Source organism: Equus przewalskii, chromosome 9 (genome assembly GCF_037783145.1).
Source record: "Equus przewalskii isolate Varuska chromosome 9, EquPr2, whole genome shotgun sequence".
NCBI classification, from domain to species: domain Eukaryota; kingdom Metazoa; phylum Chordata; class Mammalia; order Perissodactyla; family Equidae; genus Equus; species Equus przewalskii.
The window spans coordinates 22,629,502-22,653,757 of record NC_091839.1 but is presented as its reverse complement, the minus strand read 5'-3'; the positions used below and the strand labels follow the sequence as shown (position 1 = coordinate 22,653,757).

At 46.9% G+C, this 24,256-nt stretch overlaps 2 protein-coding genes across 6 annotated transcripts; one reads left to right on the top strand and one right to left on the bottom strand.

Moving 5' to 3' along the window:
- Nucleotides 1–58: 58 nt before the first annotated feature.
- On the bottom strand, nt 59–6,793 carry NDUFA3 (NADH:ubiquinone oxidoreductase subunit A3). 3 transcript variants are annotated; one of them, XM_070633402.1, is made up of 6 exons: nt 6,654–6,792; nt 3,599–3,690; nt 2,986–3,216; nt 2,690–2,764; nt 911–988; nt 59–214 (listed from the first exon to the last, which is right to left on the bottom strand). In XM_070633402.1, the coding sequence occupies exons 3-6, from the start codon at nt 2,993–2,995 to the stop codon at nt 123–125; spliced, it is 255 nt and encodes an 84-aa protein (XP_070489503.1). In that variant the 5' UTR covers nt 2,996–3,216; nt 3,599–3,690; nt 6,654–6,792; the 3' UTR covers nt 59–122. The 3 variants fall into 3 exon arrangements, with proteins under 3 accessions (XP_070489503.1, XP_070489501.1, XP_008526420.2); XM_070633400.1 differs by having other exon boundaries at nt 2,967–3,216; nt 6,654–6,780; XM_008528198.2 differs by lacking the exon at nt 3,599–3,690 and having other exon boundaries at nt 6,654–6,793.
- OSCAR (osteoclast associated Ig-like receptor) lies at nt 3,868–9,479 on the top strand. Of its 3 annotated transcripts, XM_070633396.1 has the most exons (6): nt 3,868–3,980; nt 4,515–4,547; nt 5,052–5,147; nt 6,555–6,854; nt 7,709–7,990; nt 8,511–9,143. In XM_070633396.1, the coding sequence occupies exons 1-6, from the start codon at nt 3,944–3,946 to the stop codon at nt 8,639–8,641; spliced, it is 879 nt and encodes a 292-aa protein (XP_070489497.1). In that variant the 5' UTR covers nt 3,868–3,943; the 3' UTR covers nt 8,642–9,143. The 3 variants fall into 3 exon arrangements, with proteins under 3 accessions (XP_070489497.1, XP_070489499.1, XP_070489498.1); XM_070633398.1 differs by lacking the exons at nt 5,052–5,147; nt 8,511–9,143 and adding an exon at nt 8,159–8,496 and having other exon boundaries at nt 3,875–3,980; nt 7,709–8,054; XM_070633397.1 differs by lacking the exon at nt 5,052–5,147 and having other exon boundaries at nt 3,877–3,980; nt 8,511–9,479.
- Nucleotides 9,480–24,256: the final 14,777 nt, after the last annotated feature.

Genomic DNA, 24,256 nt, shown 5'->3' with positions numbered 1-24,256 from the left:
TCCTGGGCTGCTGTCTACTGCTCCCACCTCTAATCACACACACTCTCCGACTCTGGGGTCAGTTTTCACATTTTTATTGGGGGCCACAGGGGAGGGGATCTCCTCCCTGTCAACGGAGGTGCTCACAGTTTCTTCAGCCACTCCAGGCTTGGGCCCTGGGGGTCCTGGGGGTGGCTGGGCACATCGGGCATGTTCCCGTCATCTCGGAGGGGCACTGTGGAGCAAGAGGGTGGGCCACTGAGACCAGCAGATCTCCAGGGGCCCGCAGAGAAGGGCTGCCCTGTCAGTTTATAGTCAAAGAGGGAAATGGGACCCCAAGGGAGAGATGGGAGAGAAGAATGAGGGTCAGGGAGTCAGACATGCAGGGAGATAGAGACCCAGAGACATAGGAGACCAGAGAGAGACTGATTCAGAAAGGAGACTCGGAGAGAAAGAGATCCAACAGAGAGAGGACAGAGACCTGGAGAGATGGAGATGCAGAAATCACTAGAGATGGGAACCCAGAGAGGAACAGAAATCTGGAACAGAAACTCAGAAGTGCAAAAATGGACAGGAAGTGAATTTTATGCCATGTGAATGGTATCCCCCCCCCAAAAAAAGAGGGGCGGCCCAGTGGCATAGTGGTTAAGTTCAGTGTGCTCTGCTTTGGCGGCCTGGGGCTCACAGGTTTGGATCCCGGGTGCCCACCTACACCACTCATCAGCCTTGCTGTGGCGGTGACCCACATACAAAGTGGAGGAAGACTGGCACAGATGTTAGCTCAGGGCGAATCTTCCTCAGCCAATACAAAGAAAAAAAAGGAGAAAGGGCAGAAAAGTCCAGACTGCACTGCAGAAGCTCAGAGACCTGTTGAGGAGACCTGCCCATCATTCTTCCTCCCCCAGCCCCCCCCCCCCCGGCTCCCACTCACCTGGGTAGGTGTAGGGTGTCGCCTTGTTGATCATGATGGAGTACTTGGTGTAGGGGCTGAGGATGGGCAGAATTATAGCTGTGGAGAAACAGGGGTGAGGCCCAGGGGAAGGCCGTTTTGGAGGGGAGAAGGGGGGAGAGTGGGGAGAGGCTGAACCTTGGCAAAGTGGGGGTCAAATGCATGGAGGAAGGGGAGCAGAGAGGTCCAGCACCTCCAGGAGGCCCCTTTCCTCTGGGCACCCTGAGATCCCCATACATCAGAAGGGTTTATAACTCTTTTCTTTTGGAGGAGGGGGTGGGAGTCAAGCTCTCAGGGATAGTGGAACCTAGAGGGCACAGAGGAGGGAAGGGGTGGGCGTGCTCATGGAATGAGTGCATTTGAGTGTAGACGTGGTCATGGAGCATGGCGGGTGGGGGGGGCTTGGGAGTGTTCCAGAGGAATCATGAACTATTAGAACCTGAGGGAGGGAGGGGCTGTACAAGGAAGGTCGCTGAGAAATTACAGTCCCTCCAGGGTGGGAGCCAGGAGTCCTGGGCGTGAGGGGTGGGGTAGGGCATATAAAGGAATGTTCCAGGTCCGTGCTGCCTGACAGAAATGTAATTTTACATTTTTAAGAGCCATGTTAAAAGTAAAGTTAAAACATACAGAATTAGTTTTTAAAATATATTTAAGCTGGTATACTCAAAACATCATTTCAACATAGAATCAACTTGGAAAAAATTGAGATATTTTATATGCTTTTTGTCATAGTCTCTGAAATCGGCTGCACTTCACATGAGCATAACATACCATCTCAATTCATACTAGCCCTATTTCCAGCGGCCACGTGTGGCCCGTGGCTGCCTAATGGGACAACTGTGTTCTGGAACCTTAACCCAGTGTGTGGTGTGCCCACCAACAGTATCAACAAGACCTGGGAACTCTTTAGAAATGCAGAATCCCAGGCCCCACCCCAGACCTGTTAGATCAGAGCCTGCATTTTTAACAAGACACTTCCCACCCACAAGTGAGCCCCATGCTCCAGTAGCCCTGTCCCAGAGCAGAGCTTCTCAATCAGGGCAGCACCTTAGAATCAGGGATTTTCACATGAGGCTGATTCCCCAACCCCGCCTAACTACATTCAGAATCTGTTGCAAGGGGGCCTGCCGGTGGCACAGCGGTTAAGTGTGCACATTTAAGTTTGCACGTTCCACTTTGGCAGCCCGGGGTTCACTGGTTCAGATCCCGGGTGCAGACACGGCGCCGCTTGTCAAGCCATGCTGTGGTAGGCATCCCACATATAAAGTAGAGGAAGATGGGCACCGATGTTAGCTCAGGGCCAGTCTTCCTCAGCAAAAAGAGGAGGATTGGCAGCAGATGTTAGGTCAGGGCTAATCTTCCTCAAAAAAAAAAAAAAGAAACTGTTGGGGGGTGATGGTGAAAGGGGGGAGGCTTCCTACATTATTTTTCTCTTTTCTTTTTGGCGCTCAGGTGTTCTGAATGCACAGCCAAGGTTGAGAACCTCTCCTTTGGAGGGATTAGGGGCCTCTTGGGTCGGTGTGTCGGGGTGGGGGTGGTGAAGGGGCCATCGTATTAGGGAAGGGGGTAAGCCAGGGGGCGTCGTGGCGTGTGGCACGCTGGTGGCGATACAGAACGCTGAGGGCGGTGATGGGGTCTCGGGGGACAGGATGGACACTGGCGGGGTGATGGAGGCGGGGTGTAAGGCGAGGGGACCTAGGCGGGGAGGGGAGGGGAGGCCGGGACGCCGGTTGGGGGTGATGCACGTTGCCGCTCACGCACCGAGGCCCGCAATGGTGAAGGAGGCGACTAGCACCGGCTCCTTGGCCCAGGCATTCTTGAGGAAGGCGGCGAGTCCTAGATGGGTGGGCGTGGAGTGTCACCCCTGCAGGGGATGCCCCCAGTGACCTCTAACCCCCTCGCGCCACCCCCGCCCTGGAAGAGCCCTCTGGTGACCTCCGCGACCCCCTCTGGCCTGGACCCCACTGCCTCCACGAGGGCTCCGCCGCGCCCTACACCTGGCCGCCTGGGCTCCCGGAACTACCCGCGCCCCGCGCACCTGCGGCGCCCGCACTTACTCGCAGCCATCTTGGTCTCGGAGGCAGCGAGGTCGCAGAGCCCTCTGGGAATCGTAGTCCGGGCACGAGAGGCGCCGCTGACTGAGTCTGCGCGTGCGCACTGGCGCAAAACACCGGTCCAAGGCGGTGGCGAGAGCGTGGAGCATTCTGGGAGTTGTGGTCCCTGCGCGCGAGGCTTCGCTGAGTGAGCCACGCGTGTGCCAGTCGCAGAACAGAAGTCCGGGGCAGCCGCTGGAACGGAGGCGGCGCCCCAGCTTTAAGTGAAAGCATGTCTTGGCATACCTGCCACTGCGCTCTCTTCACTCTCAACCTAAAAGTCGCTCCCCAGGAGTGACTTCCAGTCCTCCTGCTGCGACCCAGCTCAGGCAGAGTGCAGTAGTCCTCATTTTATAGTTTACTTATCAAAGCCCATTACAGGTGGAGAAACAGAGGCTGGGAGAGGACGAATGGACTGACCTATCTCTTGAGGTCTCAGCTCAATATCAGTTCGTCCTGGAAGTCCTGCCTCTCATCCCAGGCGGGTTAGGGATCTTCTGTGGACTCTCACAGTGTCCTATGGGACCTCCATTATAGTGCACATCACTTCTTTTCTTTTCTTTTCTTTTTAACTGACCTGGTCTGGATCCGTCTTTCCATCAGACTGAGCCGCTTGAGTGCCCGAATGTGGTCTGACTCCTCTCTGTCCCCAGAATCGGGCCGCAGGGTCTGGCATATAATAGGTGCTAGTTTTTTTTCTTTTAAGCTTAATTAATGAACACAAGGTTATGACTGCTCCAATCCCAACTTTTTCCACCACAGCATGGGGCTGTGATACAGTCACCCAGGGGCCCCCACCTCGCTCCGCCCTTCCCTAAACAGGACCTGGTTCTGGCTTTCTGAAGTTGCCTCATTTCCTGGGAGGTGAGAGAGCAGGCCAAGCCCTGGTTCCTGCTTCCACTCCGGCCAAGACCTGCCCACGATGGCACTGGTGCTGCTCCTCCAGCTGCTGAGCCTCTGTGAGCCACCCCACCCCCTTCTAAAGTCAGAAGACAGAGGGTCCCCAAACACCTGGGTTCCTGGAAGAGGACGGAGTTGGGGGCAGGATTCTCTGGATCTAGAGGAAGGAGGGGCTGGAGACCTGAGCATCTGGGGACGAGGGAGTATAGAGTCCCAGATTCTGATGTGGGAGGGGGATGGAAGCCACGACACCTGGATCCCCGGGAAAGGAGGGAGCTGGGAGCTCAGACTCCTGAACCCCAGGGAGGAGAAACTGTGGGCCAAGATTATTGTCTGCCAGAGAAGGTGGGGTCCAAGGGCCTGAACTCTTGGGTGTCGAGGCAAGAGGGGGCTGGCTCCAGCCTTCTGGCTTCTTAAGTAGGTAGGGACTGGAGGTCTGGATTTATGGCTACAGAGACAGGAGAAATAGGGGTAACATTCCTGTTTCTCAGAGGAAAGAGGGCCTGGGGACTCAGATTCCTGGGTTCCCAATGAGGTGGGGCTGGGAGAAGCCTAGGGCTTGGAAAAGACCTAGCCCCCTCAACCTTCTACAGGGCGTCTGTGTCACATGTATACCACTCCGACCGGTGAGTAACAGACCCATCCACTCCTCTGCATGTTGCTGACACCCCATTCCCAACTGCTCAGATTTCATTTTGGTGCCCAACCTCACCCCAGGCTTCCTTATTTCCCTTCCTCCCACGCCTTCTTGCCTAGTCTCCTTCCCTCCCTCCCTCCATTATTTCTTTCCTTCCTTCCTCCCTCACTCCCCTTAGTGACCAGTATGGGTGAGTAGTGAAGGCCATGGACTTTGGAGCTAAAAAGACCTAAGCTGGAACCCCAGTTTCACCATCTTACTCATTTACGACCTTGAACAAACCACTGCTTGCTAAGACTCAGTTTCTTTGTGAAATGGGTTGTTGTGAAGATTTAATAAAATCACATGTGTAAAAACCCTTGGCTCAGGGCTTGGCATAGTGCAGGGCTCAGTAAATAGGGTCTCTGGTAAAGCCAATTATTCCCGCTTTTGTAACCCCGTTTCCGCAAAAGTAGGGTCCTTTACCCTGAGATAGCCCTGTGTTTCTTTCCAGGCTTTTGGACAGATAAGACCTCTTCTTTCTCTCAGTTTCCCCCTGCTACACTCCAACCTCAGATAAGAACCAGCTGGAGAACCGTTACTACCTTAGGTATCAATTTATTTTTAAATGATAAAGCTAATATATATTCATGGTTTTAAAAATTCAATCATTCTCAAGGGACATATAACAGCCTCTCTCTTCCCCTTCCTCATCTTCCTTAAATAATCTCTGGATCCTTACAGAAAGTTTCCATGCATTCAAACAGATGCATGTATTTATATACTTCTTTGTTTTCTTGCCAAGGCAAAATTGATATTTCGTGACTCACACAGTTCCGCATCTTACATTTTTCACTTTACAATCTCTCTTGGAGATAGTTCCACGTCATTATTGCCAGCTGTACCTTTATTTTCTCTTTTTAAATGCTGTCTAGCATTTGGCTGGATTCTAGTTTATTTGGCCTTCTTGCCGTATGTTTGGGTTGCTCCCAGTCTTGCCCCTCACGATCAATGCTTCTGTATGAGCTTTTTGTGCCCATGCATATGCATTAGTCTAGGGTAGAGCAGTTGGAATTATGTGGTCATTGGTCACGCTCTTTGTGTATCTTGATAGAAACTGACAAATTGCATTCTCAAAAGGTGCACTCAAGTGCACCTGGGTGCCTGTTTCACTACACATTCACCCAAACGGAATGTTAACTATTGTTTTAATTTTTGACAACCTGTTTTAATTTTGAGCAACTTTCACCCTGCGGCGCCCCCCCCCCCCCCCGCCCAAATGTGTTCTGGTCAATTGGACTTCCTCTTCTGTGAATTGTCTTCTCATATGTTTTGCCCAACTTTCAATTGGGTTGGCTCTGGATTTCTTTCTATACTCTTAATCTATGTGGCTTATGACTAAGTTAGTCCTGCCAGTGCTGTCAGTTGTCTTCTAGCTTCATTTATTTGTTTTTTCTAATACACAACTTTAAAATGTTGAAGTGGTGAATTAACCTTGTCTCTTCTGAATTTTTCATTTTATATTTTAAGACAGGCTTCCTTATCCACAAAACAAATATATTTTCTTCTAATACTTTTATAGTTGTTTTTTTTTTTTTTTTAAAAACACATGTAGGTGTTTAATTAATCTGGAATTTGTTTGGGGGAATGGTGTGAGGTAGGGATCCAACTTTTTTTTCCCCCCCAATAGACAGCAAGTTTTGGCAACTACTGAAACATGTTGACTATGTTACAGATATTCTGGAGAGCAATTTAAAATCGCAGATTTCATGAACCCATCCCCTTGACAAACCCATGTGTTTGTAAGCTCAGGAGTTGATGCTCTGGTCCTTTGACTGACAGCTCATTTTGATAAGCCTCAATTGGGGTTCAGCACCTCCCCTATTTTACAAACAGGCCACTGAGGCTGAGAAAGGGGCAGTCATTGCCCCAGGTGCTTCTCCTCCTATCTCAACTTCCCTTTCATCTCCTTGGGCTCTCAGGAAGCCCGAGGACCCAGACATCCTCATTTATTCAGTCCCCCCAGCCTTATACCCCAAGCCGCGGCTGGGGGCTCAGCCGGCCGCAGTTGTGACCCCTGGGGTCAACGTGACCTTGAGGTGCAGGGCGCCCCTACCTGCCTGGAGGTTTGAACTCTTCAAATCTGGAGAGATTGAGTCCATCCTGCAACGGGATGTGTTCCTGGAGCTGGCGGAGTTCTTCCTGGAGGAGGTGACCACGGAACAGGGAGGCAGTTACCGCTGCTGCTACAAGAAGCGAGGCTGGAGGCCGGGTGTCTGTTCCCAACTCAGTGATGCCCTGGAACTGCTGGTGACAGGTGAGGTCCTGTGGGTGGGAGAGAAGGGACACAGACGCGGTATGAGGGAGGAAGGAGGAGAGAGAGAGAGAGACATACAGAGACAGGCTTGTACAACGACACATAGAAAAAAGAGCTACATGGAGAGAGAAAGAGAGAACCCAAGAGAAACCGGAGTGATTCTCAACCAGGGGCAACTGTGCCCCCCAGCTGATCTGTGGCAATATCTGGAGACAATTTTTGGTTGTTATGACTGAAGGAGGGTGTGCTACCGGCATCCCGTACGTAGGGACCAGAGATGCTGCAAAACATCTTATAACGTACAGGACAGCTCCTCTTCCCCTATATAACAAAGAATTATCCAGATTTATCCAAAATGTCACTAGTGCCGAGGTGGAGAGACCCTGGGAGAGACATAGAAACACAAGGAGAAAAATCAGAAGGAGACACACCACCCGAGACCCAAAGGGAGTGAAACATGCACCGATGGGGACAGAAAAACATAGAATTTTAGCGAGACACAGGCACAGAGGGAAAAGGGACTTACAAGGAAGGAGAGACAGAGATGCAGAGAAAGACACGCTTGGGGACGAAGACACAGGAGGCCACAGGGGCACGGAGACCCTCAGGGAGACAGAGAAGCTGAGGCAGACACACAGAGAAGGCGAGACACATGGAGACACTGGCCGAGACGAAAGGAGAGAGGGAGGTAAAGGCTGAGAGAGTAGGAGAGGGGGGAGACGGACGCAGGAAAACAGGGAAGGGGGGGCGGGGAACAGAGAGAGGGAAAGTAGGGGGAAGGTGGGAGAGAGAGGGAGTCGACCAGCTGACGCTGGGCGGCGCCAGCCCTCGGTCCCCGCCTTCCCCCCTTGCAGACGAGCTACCAGCCCCGACGCTGGTGGCGCTGCCGGGGCCGGTGGTGGCGCCCGGCGCCAACGTGAGCCTGCGCTGCGCCGGCCGCTGGCGGGGAATGAGCTTCGCGCTGTACCGCGAGGGCGAGGCGGCGCCGGTGCAGTACCGCGACTCGCCGCAGCCCTGGGCCGACTTCCCGCTGCTCGGCGCCAGCGCCGCCGGCACCTACAGCTGCTACTACCACACGCCCTCCTCCCCCTACGTGCTGTCGCGGCGCAGCGAGCCGCTGGTCATCAGCTTGGAGGGTGAGGGGCCCCGCGACCCGGCCCCCAGCCCCTCCTCCCCCAGACCTCGGAGCCCAGACACCCAGCCTCTCCTCCCTCAGACCTGGGATCCGGGCCCCCCATCCCCTCCTCCCCTGGACCCGGGAGTCTGGACCCCCAGTCCCTCTTCCCCTAGACCTCGGAGTCCAGGCCCCCAGCCCCTCCTCCCTCAGACCCAGGGGTCCGGGCCCCCAGCCCCTCCTCCCTCAGACCCAGGGGTCCGGGCCCCCAGCCCCTCCTCCCTCAGACCCAGGGGTCCGGGCCCCCAGCCCCTCCTCCCTCAGATCAGGGAGTCCGGGCCCCCAGTCCCTCTTCCCCCAGACCTCGGAGGCCAGGCCTCCTACCCCCTCCTCCCTCAGACCCAAGAGTCGCGGTCCCTCCCTCGTCGATACCCCTCAGCTTTGTGTCCCCAAGTCCACCCTAGAGGTGTCAGAGACCAGGAGAGTGGGGCCGAGGCCGCGGGTTCGAGCGCTGACGCCTCTCTTCCTTGCTGGCCCCTCAGGCTCCGGCTCCTTGGACTACACCCGGGGCAACCTCATCCGCCTGGGACTGGCTGGCCTGGTCCTCATCTCCCTGGGCACACTGGTCGTTTTCGACTGGCGCAGCCAGAGTCCTGCCCTTGGTAACGTTTGACCCTGAGGCCCAGAGAACTGGATATAGACGCCTGCAGCGTGAGAAGACTTCCCAGAGAGGGCAGAGAAGCAGCAGGGAGCCCTTGGGTTGGACTAGCCCTTCCCGGAGCCCCACAGCTCTCCCAACTGAGCCCAGCTTCCTGAGTACCAATAACTTTTGTACCGTGCCCTCTATCTTCCTTCTGGATCATTTCTCCAAGACTCCCTGGATCAGTGGAATGAGCGATCAGTGGTTAAGGCTTCCTATCCAGAAGACCTGGGTTCAAATCCCAGTGCTGCTGCTCACTCACTGTGGGATGTTATGAAAGCGACCCTTCCAAACCTCAATTACCTTGACTGTAAAATGGGCGCACTGATAATACCCACTTTCTAGGATTGTTGTAGGACTGAGTGCACAATACACGTGAAGCGTTTTAAACAGTGACTGACCCATATGTAGCAAATACTCAATAAATGTTAGCTATTGTATAACAGCGATTTCTACCAGACTTGCAGAACTGGAATGGAGTTCTAGTCCTTTTTTCCACGGCGCATGCTCCAGCTCATCTTTTAAGCAACTCACCGTCATTCCCTGCATGACATTATCTTGGTCTCTCAACAAACCTCTCCTAAACTCCTCCTCAGACCTTCCCCAAAGGTGGACCAAGATCGGACCAAGATCAGACCAAGCAGAACTTCTTCCCCAGTTACAGTGTCATTTGCATGCCTTTCGGGCTATTTTCTTTGATCAGTCATTATCCTTAAGCATGGGTCTGTTGCCAAGGCAACAGCAAGTGGCATGTGTGCAATAGAGTTGTGACCTGGACTCGAATAAACTCCACTTGGTCTGCTTCCCACTGTGCTCTTGGCTGCCCTCCCAGTTGTGGTAAAGACATTGCAAACCAATTCCACTTTGCAGTTTGCTCTCCTTATCCTGCCTCTCTTCCTCCCAAAGGCCTAGCTACTTGCACAGTTTCTCCTGAATTTGTTAATTTAACTTCTCTTTTTATGTAGCTAACCTTGACATCTTATCCTCATACACACGTTTTCCATCCCTATGCACTTCTTACCACTCAACACTCATGTGTTCCTTTCTTGATGTATGCCTAATTTTGGTGGAGCATGCATCTTTTATTTTTATTAAATTTTCCAACTTCCCCTCTCCTTTTCCCCACCTTATGGAGAAGAGGATATCTCCCATTTTTTGGACAGCCCCAGCTCCAACACCCACTGGGTGGGTAACCTTGAGGAATCTATAGACCCGCCAGAGTTTTCATCTGTGAAAGCGGAAACTAAAAATATTTACCACGTCAGTTCTAGAGAGAATCAAACGAGATAACTTGTCCCCAACACGTGGAGAGAGATTACAAAATCTTAGAACAGCAGCTTTAACTGCCCCCTGCTCCCCACTCCGGTCCCAGGAGATGACACAGTGTAACAAGCAAAGTTTACATCGAGAGTGAATAATAGTCATAATACAATTTCACTTCTACCATCATTCATGTCTCTATGCCATCATTTTTCCAGGCCATCCAAAGATGTTATTCCTAATTGTCACCAACAGCCCTCCAGGACGAATACAGTGTTTAACCTGGGACTTCAGAGTCTGTGGTTGGACTGATGGTTTTTTTTCCTATGGCTGCCTCTTCAACATAACAATGACAACAACAGTCTCTTCCAGTTTGCTGAGTCAAGACCTCTGGGTTTTACGGGCTTTAGTCTCCTCCTTCACGTTCACTTTTAAATTAGGAAGAGAAAGGGGGATGTTATTACGGTTAACAATTAGCAAATCAATTTATACTCTTCTGCGCCAGTGGTTCCTTGTATTTGTCACCCATCAGTGCTCAGAGTTTGCAAGATGTTCATAATGAGACTGTGACACATCTGTTTCAACTGATCTCTCTTTTCTACTCCCTCTTGCCTGGTTAGCTCTGCTCATCCTTCGGATCTCGGGTTAGATGCTGTTTCCTCTGCAAACTCTCGCCTGACCACTCTGTGCCTCCATAGTGCCTTATCATACCCCAATTGAGTACTGACCCTACTGTATTCTGACTCTCTCTCCCCCAGAATAGCCCACAAGTTCTTCCCAAGGGACCAGGTTATTTTATCTTGAAATCCCCAGGGCCTGGCATATAGGTCTCAGGAAACATGCACAGTCTCACTGGATGAGCTCTCCACGCCAAAGGTGACATAAGCAGGCTTTGTACTTTCTCCCTTCTGTGGTGGGCAGAATAATGGTTCCCCCAAACATGCGGTGTCCCGATTCCTGGAAGCTGTGGAGATGTTACACGTGGCAAAAGGAACTTCGCAGATGTGATTAAGAATCATGATATGGGGAGAGGATCCTGGGTCATTTGGGTGGGTTCAATGTAATCACAATGTGTGTTCAATGTAAGCACAAGGGTCCTTATGAGAAGAAGGCAGGCAGGTCAGAGTCAAAGAAGGTGATGTGAGGAAGGAAGCAGAGGTCAGTGTGATGCAGGGTCACAAGCTGAGAGATGCACATCCCTCTAGAAGCTGGAAAAGGCAGGGAATTGGATTCTCCCCTGGAGCTTTCAGAAGTAACGCAGCATCCCCCCCCCAGTTGGGACTTCTGACCTCCAGAACCAAAAGATAAAAATATTATGTTGTTTTAAGCCGCTTAGTTTGTTAAAACAGTAATAGAAAAACAAATACTATTCACTTCAATTGAATCTCCTCTCATCCCACAAACTCGGGCATCTTCACCCTTGGGACTTCCACTTTGGTCCCCATCCCTGCTTCCCCAAGTTCTCACTCATCCACTTATCGCACATTTACTTAATGGCTACCACGTACAAGGCACGGTGCTAGGGGCTGGGGATACAATGGGGAGTAACAGCCGACATAAGCCCGACTCTCATGAAGCTCACCGAGAAAGACATTAACCCAATTACTGCTCACTGTGTTGATGGGGGAGCACTTTGTAGGGGAGGAAGACATTTCCTCTTCCCAAATGTGGGTTCGTCTGGCCAGAGAACGAATTAAATTCACATGAGACAGAATAGCAAGAGAAAATTAAACAAAGCTTTATGAGGAACCATGGCCGGGGGCCTTTCTTCCCGAAGGAAGAAAGGGCACCGAAGAAGTGGGGTGCACATAGTGGTTATATACCCCCAAACAGGGTGTTTCACATGTGATTGAAATGTCCCTCCCACAATAGTCACATGATTGCCCTGTCGGCATAGCGCTTGATGGACACAGCAGGTAGTGGCCTGCTATCTAGGTGGGCGTAGCCGGAGACAAGTCTATTGTCTGGAGCTGGGTGGTCACAGGTGAGCTCAGCAATCAGTTCCTAGCCTAAGGAAAGATGCTTAATCCTTAAAGAAATGCCAAAGTTGGGAGCGGGAGGGAAGTCAGCTACAGAAGGTTACCAGAAACAGGCACAATAAAATGCAGATTTTAAGTCCTTGCCTTTGGTATTGATTAAGAGTTTCTGGAGAGAAGGTCATCTCCTTTCTTCTTCCTGGTACAGAGAGGGAGGCACCTTTACAGATAGAGATTTACCTTACAAATGTAAATGTGTCCTAACAAAGGGCAAGTTCCATTCTTCAGAGCCTCCTTCCCTGTCCCAGTTTATCAAAAGCAATCAGCCTCAAATAATCCTGATGCCAAAGAGACATATCTTGGGGTGGCCAATTTCAGGTCCCTACAACTTCAAGCTGCTGTAACAAAGAGCCCCCTCCAAGAAAAAAGCTGTATATAATTTTATTTCTCTCTCTCTTAATAGTACATAGTTGAATAGCTAGGGCTGTTTATCAACAGCTTTGCTTTTATCAACATGTGGCTTTCATATCCGATTCTGAGCCAGCAGGAAAGGAGGAAAAGAGAGAGAGAAGGGCTCACTCGATTATTTTTAAGATCAGAACCCAGATTTTGAACATGTTTCTTTCGCTCACATCCCATTGGCCAGAACTTAGTTGCATGGCCAGGTCTAGCTGCAAAGGTGGCTGGAGGAAATACAAGCTCTGGCATGTGCCCTTCTAAAAATCGGAGGGGGGTTTCTATTAAAATGACAAATAAAAATGGCAAGCAATAGGATATATTGGAGAATATGAGGAAGCCATTTGATGTAAACCTAATTTGGCCTGACCTTGTCTTTCCAAAAGGGCCTAACCGTGGCTGTTGAGCATGCATTGTATATCTGCTTTAGATATTCCCTATGGCAAGAACAAAGGCCCTTGAGATAAAGGTGCAACTTCCTTCCCTCTCCCAACGTTGGCATTCCCTTAAGGATTAAGCATCTTTCCTTAGGCTAGGAACTGATTGCTGCGCTCACCTGTGACCACCCAGCTCGAGACAATAGACTTGCCTCCTGCTGCACCCTCTGAGACAGCAGACCCACTACCTGCTGTGTCCATCAAGTGCTGTGCTGACAGGGCAATCTTGTGACTATTGTGGAGGGACATTTCAATCATATGTGAAACGTCCTGTTTGGAGGTATATAACCACTCTGTATACCTCACTTCTTTGGTGCCCTTTCTTCCTTCGGGAAGAAAGGCCCTGGGCCATGGTTCTCAGATTTCAGTTCAGAATAAACTCACCCAAATTTTCATTTATAGATTGGTTATGGATTATTTTCATAGACACTTCTTGGCGTAGTCGGCAGGATTTCAGAGAAACCCACTGGAGATCACCTGGAATCTACACTGAGCCAGCATTTGGTACCAATAAGGGCCCATTGAGCCCCCGGATCACTGCATTCTTCAGGTGACCTTGGTGAGTTCTCCCGAAACCCGGACCTCCTTATTTTAAGTTGATGGTCCAAGAGTTTATATGAGCTGGGTAAGGTCTTAAGACTAGAGGTTTTTAAGGGGTACCGGTACATACCCTAGGTAAGAGGAACCTAGGAGGAATTTGCTAGGCCAGAGGAGCCTAGAGGGAAGTTCCTAGGCCACAGGAGCCTAGAGGGAAGTTCCTAGGTCAAAGGAGCCTAGAGGAACTTGGGAGTGAATGGGGAAGGCTGACATTTTTAATTTGGCTTTAAATTGGAAAGAATTGTGTTTATAAAGTCTGAACAAACTGCTTGATAGAGAAATGAGAGGCTGAATGTGTTCAGCTCTGAAGAAAAGGGACATTTGCTCCTCCTGGCCTTTACCAAAAGGCATCCTTAGGTGACTAAGGACCTCAGCGGGAGTGTCAAGAGGATCAATCCTCTCAATGTGCAGCGGTCCCATAGGGAACTCCACTCTCATTTGTGGTAATTAATTACAGGCTCATCCGGGGATATGCACATAAGGGCTGGTCACCCCCGCGCTCCGAGCTCCCACGGCAGTATTAGGCGGCTGGCGAGAGAAAACCGAGGCACATAAGAGAGTGTTTACGACCTTTCTATAGGGAGTAACACTCACAAGCAGCACACTTTCTGACCCATTACACTGTCCTTAGAAGTTGTTCGGACTTTATAACAAAACAAACTAAAAAGGAAGTGGGAAATCGAGCTTCTAAAACAGCCTGATCAGTTCCCAAATGGGCAGTGTCTCCACCAGACTCCGGTTGACTTCATGCTGTGATTGCAATTGCTTAACAAAGGGGGATCCCAAGCCAGATTGCTAAGGCCAAAAGAAAGATAGAAAGAGGACAAAAACTGGGAAAACAAGTTTTTCCACCATGGTCTGCTATGAGAACACCTAACTCAGAAATCTAAGGAAAATCTTTGTTATATATGTCTGTCTGTCTGTCTGTGTCTATATACGTTATAAAAGTTTTTATATTTTACCTTCGGATGGTAGAATTTCTAAAGAGCTCTATTCCATTGAATTAAAGTAAGCGCTTACAAAAAGTTTTTTCTAAATAGAACTAACCCAAATATCTTTCAAGTTAACATGATATAGATTAATCTTTGGTTAATGAAAGTTTAAGTTGTTGGTTTGATTGAAAAGGCATGTCCTCAAAAGTTGTTGGTATTTGAATATGATGCAGGCATGCAGGCTGGGTTAACTAGTCAAATAAGCTCATGTTGTCTGTTAGAAATTCATCAGCAAAATAATAGCTTTAAATGATGACCAGTTTTGTCTAACATCTCGAGGTTTTTGTAGGTAACCTGAACATAATTGTTGGAAACAAATGATTTAAATATACAAAAGTGGGTACAATAACTGTTTTATAGTCTCTATACTTGGGAAAAAACAGCTTCAAAATTCTTTTTGGTAACAATCGTGAGTTTTGCTAAGTTAAGTGATAAAAATCTGAGTATCTAGGTCATTTTTGGGTTGGATAGAGCACTGAAACATTATTGCTAAGTGTATCTGAGTTATCTACTTTTGGCTTCTTATTGCAAAGAGGCTAAAAGTGTCTGGGTCTATTAGAAAGTATGACTTGTGTTTTACTGTAAAGTGTGACGTGTTTCTAGAAATTATGAAAAGTGTTTAGAATGCTGATATAAAAGACAATTCATAATTGCTTACCTTTTTAGTGTTTGCTATGGTCTGTTAAAGGTTAAAGAGTTCTAATATATGTGATTAAAGCTACTAGAAGTTAACAAGGAAAATGTATTTATATTCAAGGAAAGAAAGGTGTAAGTTTTCAGTAAAGAAGGTATAAAAGGAATGGAAAATTTTGTTTGGTTTGTTAAGAAAGATAAATTTGTCCTAAAGTACTAGGAGAAAAAAGAGAAAGACATGGGTCAAATTCTGAAGGCAAAAAAAAAGTTGTAGAAGGTTTGTGAAAGAGAAATTCTGAAAGGAGTTTTATGCCTTGTCAAGTTGGCTAAGATTAAAGTAAATCCAATTAAGTGAATGAGTTTTAATGTTAAAAATAAGCTGGTGCAGAAATTAAAATTTGGCTTTCTCTTTTAAAAGGATAATTTTCTTAAACTCTTAGTCTGCTCTTGATAAAGAAGTTATAAAAGGTTTTTCCTTCTGAGTAAGTTTACAGAAGATCTATGTTTTGTTAAGGTAATTTCCTAGGTGCAAAAAGACAGAGGTCTCTCTATTAAGGTTTTTTTTTTTTTTTTTTTTTTGCTGTTGTCACTTTGGTTAAATATTACTAGCATTGTTTCATTGACCCTTGTTTCACGATGACAAGGTCAGCAACCTCTTGACCTTGTTTAAGTAAGTGTTTAAAAATCTTTTGGTATTTTTGACAAGCTTCTCCCTCAAACAAATAGTCAAGTCCTGAATAAAGGTTTTCCTTTGATCTGGATGAAGGAAGAGAATTTCTCTGAGGATTTTCAGAGGGCCCCTGAAACTTCTCAAAGAAATTTGTTCTCTCTTCTCATAAAGGAGGGTTACTAATTAGGCTTGTTTGAATGCTAAATTGCATGAGAAGCATTGTCAAGTAAATGCTAATAAACCTTAGGTTATATTGTGTAGGTAAATATTATTTACTATTTTAACCTTGCTACTGATGAGGATTATTTTTGGCTGGTTACTGTTGACACTGCAGATGAGAAGGAGGCTCTGAGGAGTGGAACTTGCTTGCCTTTTGTTAAGAGACATTTACATTGTAAAGGAGATCTCCATCTGTAAGGGTGCCTCCTCTCTGCACCAGGAGGAAGAAGGGATAACCTTATCTCTAGAAACTTTTAATGCGGATGGCAAGGACTTAAGTCTTGTTTTTTATGCTTGTCTGGTAACCTCATGTAGCTGACTCCTCCCACCACCAACGTCCTCCTTTGTCTTTAGCTGAAAATAGTATTTAGGGTGGTGGCTTCTGGCATTTACTTAATCTGATTTGATTCTTATCTAAAAGTTATAGGACCACCCAATAGCCAGACCCCACCTGCACTGATACCATTTTAACTTTTTTACATATTCTTTCCTTTGTCTTGTAAAGAGATAATTCACATGCCTATGCCTTAGATTTAGCTCTACTGTGAACCCATGTTTGCAGCAGCAGCTCCTCCTGTTCATGGGTCCTGCCCCCATGCTATTCTCTAGATGGGAGAGCACTACTCCCAGACCTTGAGAGAGTCCAAAAAATCTTTCTTTTGACTCCTCGGTTCACCGACCCCACATCAACTATGTTGCCTCTAACATCACAAAGGGAGAAGATCATGACTGCATTCTATTGTTTAATTTGGTTCACAAATGGCTCTTAAATAATATATATAGGTTGCAACAAAAGGGAAAAATAATGCTTTTGGAAACTTTCTCCCAGTAGCTCATATAGCCTCTACTACTTGTGCTATATGCCCAAAGTATAATCCAGAGAAGCCACTTCATGAGTCACGAGGCCACTTTCCCCTTCCTAAGGGACCCTTTAAGGTATGACAATTGGACTTTGTCCAAATGCCACCATCTCAAGGATAAATATATCTTGTAATGATCTGTATGTTCTCACATTGTTTTGAGGCCTTTCCTTGCAGAAGAGCAACAGCTTTAACAGTAGGTAAATTACTATTAGAGAGAATAATTCCTGTTTGGGGAATTGCTACCGAGTTGCATAGTGACTGGGGAACTCATTTCACCGGATAAATAATTGAATCTATTTGTAGTGTTTGGCAAATATTGCAGCATTTCCACTGCGCTTACCATCCTCGATCCTCAGGATTGGTAAAAAGAACTAATGGCACAACCAGAACTTAATTGGCAAGCTTTCAGAGGCATTTACTCTCTCACGGCCAAAAGCTCTTGTGCTCGTGCTCCTTAATCTTATAGATCTATACTTTTTGTAAACATCGGCTGTCTCCTTTTGAAATAATAAAACAGCCTATGCAATTAGATGAAGAAATATATAAACAAACTTTGCTTAAGGGCTATATTAAATTGTTGTCATGGTCTTATTGAGGTGCTTAAAAAAATGAAAGATTGGTGGCTGTCACAGAGAACTCCCAGAACTTAAGGATCATGGACTATAACCTGGAGAATTTATTTATTGAAAGAGACATCAAATAAAAGACTCTATACAGCCCAGTTGAAAAGGACCATACCAGAAGGAGAAGAAGACGGCATCTGTTGTAGACAGCTGTCCCAAGACTTCGGACCAGGCCTATATTCCCAAACTTATATCTCCTCATTTAAACCTTTGTTATGCTTAAACTGTGTACCTATTTTATAATTTGTTTGGAATACTATCATACTTAAAGAAAGGGATTAATTTGGAACAGACTGGTCTTGAAGGTCAGGAATTTATCGAGTGACTCCTAATGGAACTCAGTGGTTATGTGGAACAAATCTTTGACCTTGGCTACTATCTGGATGGCTAAAACACTGCACCCTGAGTTTCCTTTAAAAGCAGGGAAGGAGTCAGGCTGAGTTAAAACCTGTTGCCAACCTCCCTCTCTTTAAGGCCAGACGGGCTTGTTCAGTGTTCCACTGGTATGGCTGTATTTGCAACTATATGTGCTTCTTCTTTGGGACTAAAAGATGTCATTATTACATATGGAATCTCTGACTAAATTTACTCAAGAAGCCCTTAATGATAGTCAAGGAAGGATACCCTTATTTAAATACTGAAATGTCTTTAATGAGAAGGGCTGTCCTTCAAAATAGAATGGCCTTGGATATTCTTACTGCATCCCAAGGTGGTACGTATACAATTATTCAGACTGAATGCTGTGTTTTTATACGTGATGAATCTTCCAATGTGTCATCTCTGCTAAAGCACATGAAGAAGCAAGTGGATGCCTTATGTGAATCCTGCACCCCCTTTGATTTGTTTGGTTGGCTCCCTTTTCAATATCAGTTCCCTTTTTTGATCGGGATTGCAATTCCTATTTCTATTACTTATTGGAATCCTTGTACTGGTCATAATATTCAAACTAATTGTTGTTTTCTTTACTCAGTGTTGTAAGAGTAGCATACAAACTAAAGTAATGATTGCTCGATGGCTTGAGATGGTCGATCTGTCCTACAACCCTGGACAAATTTCCTTTTCTGATAAAGACATTACCTAAGAACTCATTTTAAACTAATGTCTTTAAAAATATTGAATTATGATTACTGTACTTGTTCTATAATCATATGCAATGTAAATGCAAAGTGTCATAGAGAAGCACATATACAATGTTTGTGAAACAATCTAATTAATTGGAAATTACATGACATATGAAATGCTTCCTCTGTTAATACATGTATCTCCATGCTTGTCCACTATTTCCCCCCAACGTGGATGACTAGGCAAATAATGAGATAAAAACCTAGCACCGAGGGACATGATGGACCCAGGGCAGACAGCAACCACCCTGGCGCCGAGGGACAATATTTTGATCATCAATGCTTTCTATTGAAAGATTAGAGATCAAAAGGGGAAAATGACAAATAAAAATGGCAAGCAATAGGATATATTGGAGAATATGTGGAAGCCATTTGGTGTAAACCTAATTCGGCCTGACCTTGTCTTTCCAAAATGGCCTGACCATGGCTGTTGAGCATGCATTGTATATCTGCTTTAGAGATTCCCTATGGCAAGAACAAAGGCCCTTGAGATAAAGGTGCAACTTCTCTCCCCCTCCCAACATTGGCATTCCCTTAAGGATTAAGCGTCTTTCCTTAGGCTGGGAACTGATTGCTGCACTCACCTGTGACCGCCCAGCTTGAAACAATAGACTTGCCTCCTGCTACGCCCTCTGAGATAGCAGACCCTCTACCTGCTGTGTCCATCAAGCGCTCACCTGTGACCGCCCAGCTCGAGACAATAGACTTGCCTCCTGCTACACCCTCTGAGATAGCAGACCCACTACCTGCTGTGTCCATCAAGCGCTGTGCCGACAGGGTAATCTTGTGACTTTTGTGGGAGGGACATTTCAATCATATGTGAAATGTCCTGTATGGGGGTATATAACCACTCTATATACCTCATTTCTTTGGTGCCCTTTCTTCCTTCGGGAAGAAAGGCCCTGGGCCATGGTCCTCAGATTTCAGCTCAGAATAAACTCACCCAAATTTTCATTTATAGATTGGTTATGGATTATTTTCATCGACAAAAGGAAGAAGGGAAATTCGGGTGTTGGGAAACCATTAGGCATCTCCATCATTACAATTATAGTGAAAAGAAGAGGGGGTTTTGAAAGCCTGTAATAGGAGAATTTGATCTAATCACGGAGATCTCTGATGGCTTTGCTGAAGAAGTGATGTGAGATCTGAAAGTTGAGCAGTTGTTAACTATGTAAAGAGGAGCTGGAAGGGTGTTCTAGGCAGAGGGAACAGCATGTGCAAAGGCCCTGTGGTGGAAGGAAGCACAGTGACTTTGGTGAGGGACTGAAAGTTGTGTGCTACTGCTACCTTGCAGTTACATCTTTTTCCTTGCTTAGGGCTGAAATCCCTGAACTCACTACAGGCACATGATAGGACTGCAGTTGAAAGATGGTCAAGGTGGCTGAAATAGACAGAGTAAGGATGAGACAAAGAGAGTAGAGGTAAGGTTGGAGTGTCACTCTGGCTGTCCTATGCTGGGCTTTGTGAGCTACAATAAGAACTGTGTGGGCGTTTGTTATTTGAAGGGGAATTTGACAAACGTGATCCTGGCCCTCATGGAGATTAGAGTCTACGATGGATTTTCTGGAAATGTCTTAGATGAAATTCTGTAAGCCTGTATCTTCCTTAACAGGCATTAAACATTGATTTATTTTTCTTCTCTCTAGGGGGACATAGGGCAATAAAACATTGTGAACTCTGTTCTTAAATAAGTCCCATGAAAATCAGTGTGCCCCTTTCTTGGAAAGACAATGTGTGGTGGTCATCTCTGTTCTTCGCCAAAGGTCTCCCAATGTCTCCTATTGGGGGAGCTGTTATATAAACGAGCCAAAGATAGCTTCTGTGGCTTGTGGACTTCACAGGAGGCTGAGTCCATTAGCTTGAAAGCCCATGGGCTCCAAACTCAAATTTTTACACATCCAATTATTTTAAACATAGCCCAAATAACTGGATTTTTAGACTAGTTAGAGCTTGCCTGTTTTGCATACCCCACAAAATTGCACCCAACATACGTCAGCCATAGGTAAACCCTGTACCTATAAATGACCCCAAGCTGCTGCCGCCCATTGGCGCTCTCTGACCTGGATACTCCCTGCTGTGCTGTGCTGCAACTTTGCCCATTACATCAGCCCCCTCTCCGATGCCGTAACTGAGCGAAAAGGGGCTCCCTCTGCTCACTGCAATCGGGTGCCAATCAATTGCAAACAAACCGGTGGTGGAGAAAGGAAAATTTATACGATTAGCCAGCATAATGGGAAGATGGCAGACTAGTGTCCTAAAGAACCGTCTTAAAATCCTACAGAATCTTGAGGCAGTTCTACAGGGCAAATGGGCAGGGAAGGAGAGGGTTTAGGGATGTCAACCATCCGGTGTGACAAACTTCAAGGCGCCACATCGTCTCTTTCTTTTGTCATTCGTGATGGGTACCAACACAGAATTTTTTCTTTCTGGAGGTCATCATGTTCCCGGGGAACTCAGAGAACAAAGTTGTCTTTTCACAGCTGGGAGATAAACATAAGCAAGAGTCATAGAACCAGCAGATCGTGTATTTTGTGAAAGTGAGAGGTGCTTAATCATTTAGGCTATGTGCAGGCTAGAATGTATTCACAGAGACTAGCGAGTCATAGGGAGTCAGGGTCATAGTTACAATATTGCTTCCTTTCCCCAAGATGGCTTCCCTCATGTTAACTTAAGATCTAGCTGTTGCAATACCCCTCCCTCCTCTTGTTCCCTTGCCCTCCTCCCCTTCTTTGCCTTTGGAAGGTTCCATGCCGCTATGGACTTCCTCACGTGCAGACCTGTCAAACTGGACGCCGAATAACACTCGTTGTGTGATGCTGCCACCTTATGATCGACCATCTTCCTTGATCTGCACCGAAATCCCTGAACTCACCACAGGCACAACAGGACTGCATTTGCTAGCTTTTGTTGTCTATTCTGGCTGGAAGATGAGTTGTGAATGGCAGTGACGAGTGTCACTTCCAGGATGGAGCACTGGATTCTAAGAACTCCTTCCTCCCCGGCCTGAGCTCTCTCTTTCCCCTGACACAGTGACCAGCAATGTGTGAGAGCGTGGCTGCCCCATTGGTCTGGATGCCTGAGTGGCAAAGATGAACGGAGCACCCTGCCAGCTGTCTCTCCCATACCTGGCTCCAGGCACCCCTCCTAGGAACCAATCAATGTTACCATCCTTTTGTGCACCTGTCTCAGTCAACTCCGGCTTTTATAACAAAGTGTCATAGACTGGGAGTATTGAACAACAGACCCTATTTTTCACAGTTCTGGAGGCTGGGCAGTCTGAGATCAGAGGGCCAGCATCGTTCTGGAGAAAGCTCTCTTCCTGGCTTGCAGACAGCTGCCCCCTTGCTGTATCCTCATGGGGGAAGGAGAGAGAGAGAGAGGAAGGCAGAGGGAGATCTCTGGTCACTTTTTATAAGGGTGCTAATCCCATGATGGGGGCTACGCCTTCATGACCTCATCTAAACCTTATTACCTCCCAAAGGCCCCACCTCCCAATACCAGCACACTGGGGGTTACAGCTTCAACATAAGAATTTTGTGGAGAAACTGACATTCAGCCCATAACAGCATCCTTCTGGAGATCTTGTAGCCATTGCTTATTTTTCAAGAGCTATGGAAAGTTCATGCCATCGTAAGGGGGTGGCTCTGCTATGGCATTCTGGAACCCTTTCACATATCCACAGTCAGAGGCTTCAACTGCAGCTAATCTGAGTCTCGGCAGAATGCCTTCTGATCCTCCTGGAACACGAGAACATGAGGGGCTCCCAAGGAGCTGCTATGAGGCCATCTCCCACTCACATTGCTATCTCCCCTGGGAGGCTGTCATGAGACAGTTTCTTGTCACCTCTTGGGTTCTGATAAGGTGTGAGGCTTCCTGCCTTGCTCCCCTCAGATTGGAGCTGCAGAGTATAAAAACGCTTAGCTGCAATTTAGATTTGACTCTTGTTGTATGGTGGAAAGATATATGATCTTTGTCCCTGGTCCTAGCACAGAGCTCTTAAAACCCTTGTAATTTCCTGAGTGATAAGAATGATAGGAGCATCTTTGGCTCTAACTAGCCTGCTCTTGGTAGCTTCAGGATGGGGGCTGGTCATCAGAAAGACCAAGCCTTGATTAGAAACTTGGAACTGTCAGCACCCCTCACCCCAACCTCCAGAGAAGGGAGAGGGGAGGAAATTGAACTGATCACCAACAGCCAATAATTTAGTCAATCATGCCCATGTAATGGAACGTCCATAAAACCTGCAAGGTTCCTCCATGTTGTAGCGTCTATCAGTACTTCACTTCCTTTTATTGCTCAACAATATTTCACTGTATGTATTTACCACATTTTGTTTATCCATTCACCTGCCGATGGACACCTGGGGTGCTTCCACTTCTTATCTATTGTGAATAATGCTGCTATAAACATGGGTGTACAAATATTTCTTGGAGACTCTCATTTCAACTCTTTTGAATATATACACAGAAGAGGAATTGCTGGATAATAATTAATTTAATCTGATTTTTGGTTTCTGTGCAGTTCCAGGGGCAGGCGGATGTGAATTAGTTTGCTTCTTGGCCACCTGTGCTGTAGGAACACATCTGTTTGTTCTCCAGTTTCCAACTTTATCGACATTTCTTGCCTTCTATTAGTGCCTCTCTCACACTTTTTTTTTTCCTGAGGAAGATTCTCGCTGAGCTAACATCTGTGCCAACCCTCCTCTATGTTTTAGTATGTGGGTCACCTCCACAGCGTGGCTAGTGAGTGGAATAGGTCCATACCCGGGATCTGAACCAGCAAACCTGGGCTGCCAAAGTGGAGCACACGGAACTTTAACCATTCGGCCACGGAGCTGGGCCCTCCTCTCTCATACTTTTATTCCTTCGAATTTTATCTCCTCTTCATAAATCCCCTTACTGTCTTTTACTGAGGTTTTTTTTTAAAGATTGGCACCTGGGCTAACAACTGTTGTCAATCTTTTTTTTTTTTTTTCCTGCTTTATCTCCCCAAACCCCCCCTGTACATAGTTGTATATCTTAGTTGCTGGTCCTTCTAGCTGTGGGATGTGGGACGCCACCTGAACGTGGCCTGATGAGTGGTGGCATGTCCGCGCCCAGGATCTGAACCCTGGGCTGCTGCAGCGGAGCACGCCAACTTAACCACTCTGCCACGGAGCCGGCCCCTTATTGAGGTTTGAAAAGAAAGTGTTTGTTCCGTCTGCACGTCTATGTGAAAATCTTTACATTTGTCCTTAAATTCATACCTCCCAAACTCTAAGCTTTAGAAGAGTTCACTCTTTCTTTAAACTTACTTTTTCTCATCCCACAGCACCTCACTTAAAATTTCTAAAAGCTTAAACATTTAAAGACATTTAAAGTGATAAAATTAACATATCAATTGCAGCAAATTTATAAAACACACATAAGCAAAATGGAAAAAAAAATTATTGACCCCAGTTCCACTACTCAGAGAATAGTACTTTAAAAATACTAGATTATAACTTTCCAGATTTTTCCACGTGCATGTCAGCTCTTGGCCATCATCTGAAACCACCACCTAGGTTATCTGTACATTCCCTCTACACCTCAACCAGATGTGGAACACGGCTCCCCGGGTTCTCCTAAAGAATTCCTTTCCACCAGAGATTTAATAAAGAGGGTGATTTTACTGAAGATTTCATAGACGATATTGAGGAGACAGTCTACATGATGTCCTCCACAGGAAGCAACTTATAAATCCATCACAGACATTACTCTTCT

Bases quoted from the DNA above. Each gene is read 5' to 3' on its own strand.
- OSCAR (XM_070633398.1), top strand. From the start codon at position 3,944: ATGGCACTGGTGCTGCTCCTCCAGCTGCTGAGCCTCT. The intron at 4,548-6,554 runs GTGAGTAACAGA...TCATTTATTCAG, and splicing joins CATGTATACCACTCCGACCG to TCCCCCCAGCCTTATACCCC. The intron at 6,855-7,708 runs GTGAGGTCCTGT...CCCCCCTTGCAG, and splicing joins CCTGGAACTGCTGGTGACAG to ACGAGCTACCAGCCCCGACG.
- NDUFA3 (XM_070633400.1), bottom strand. From the start codon at position 6,699: ATGGACTCAATCTCTCCAGATTTGAAGAGTTCAAACCTCCAGGCAG. The intron at 989-2,689 runs GTGCGTGAGCGG...GTTTCTCCACAG, and splicing joins CTTCACCATTGCGGGCCTCG to CTATAATTCTGCCCATCCTC. The intron at 215-910 runs GTGAGTGGGAGC...CTTGCTCCACAG, and splicing joins GACACCCTACACCTACCCAG to TGCCCCTCCGAGATGACGGG.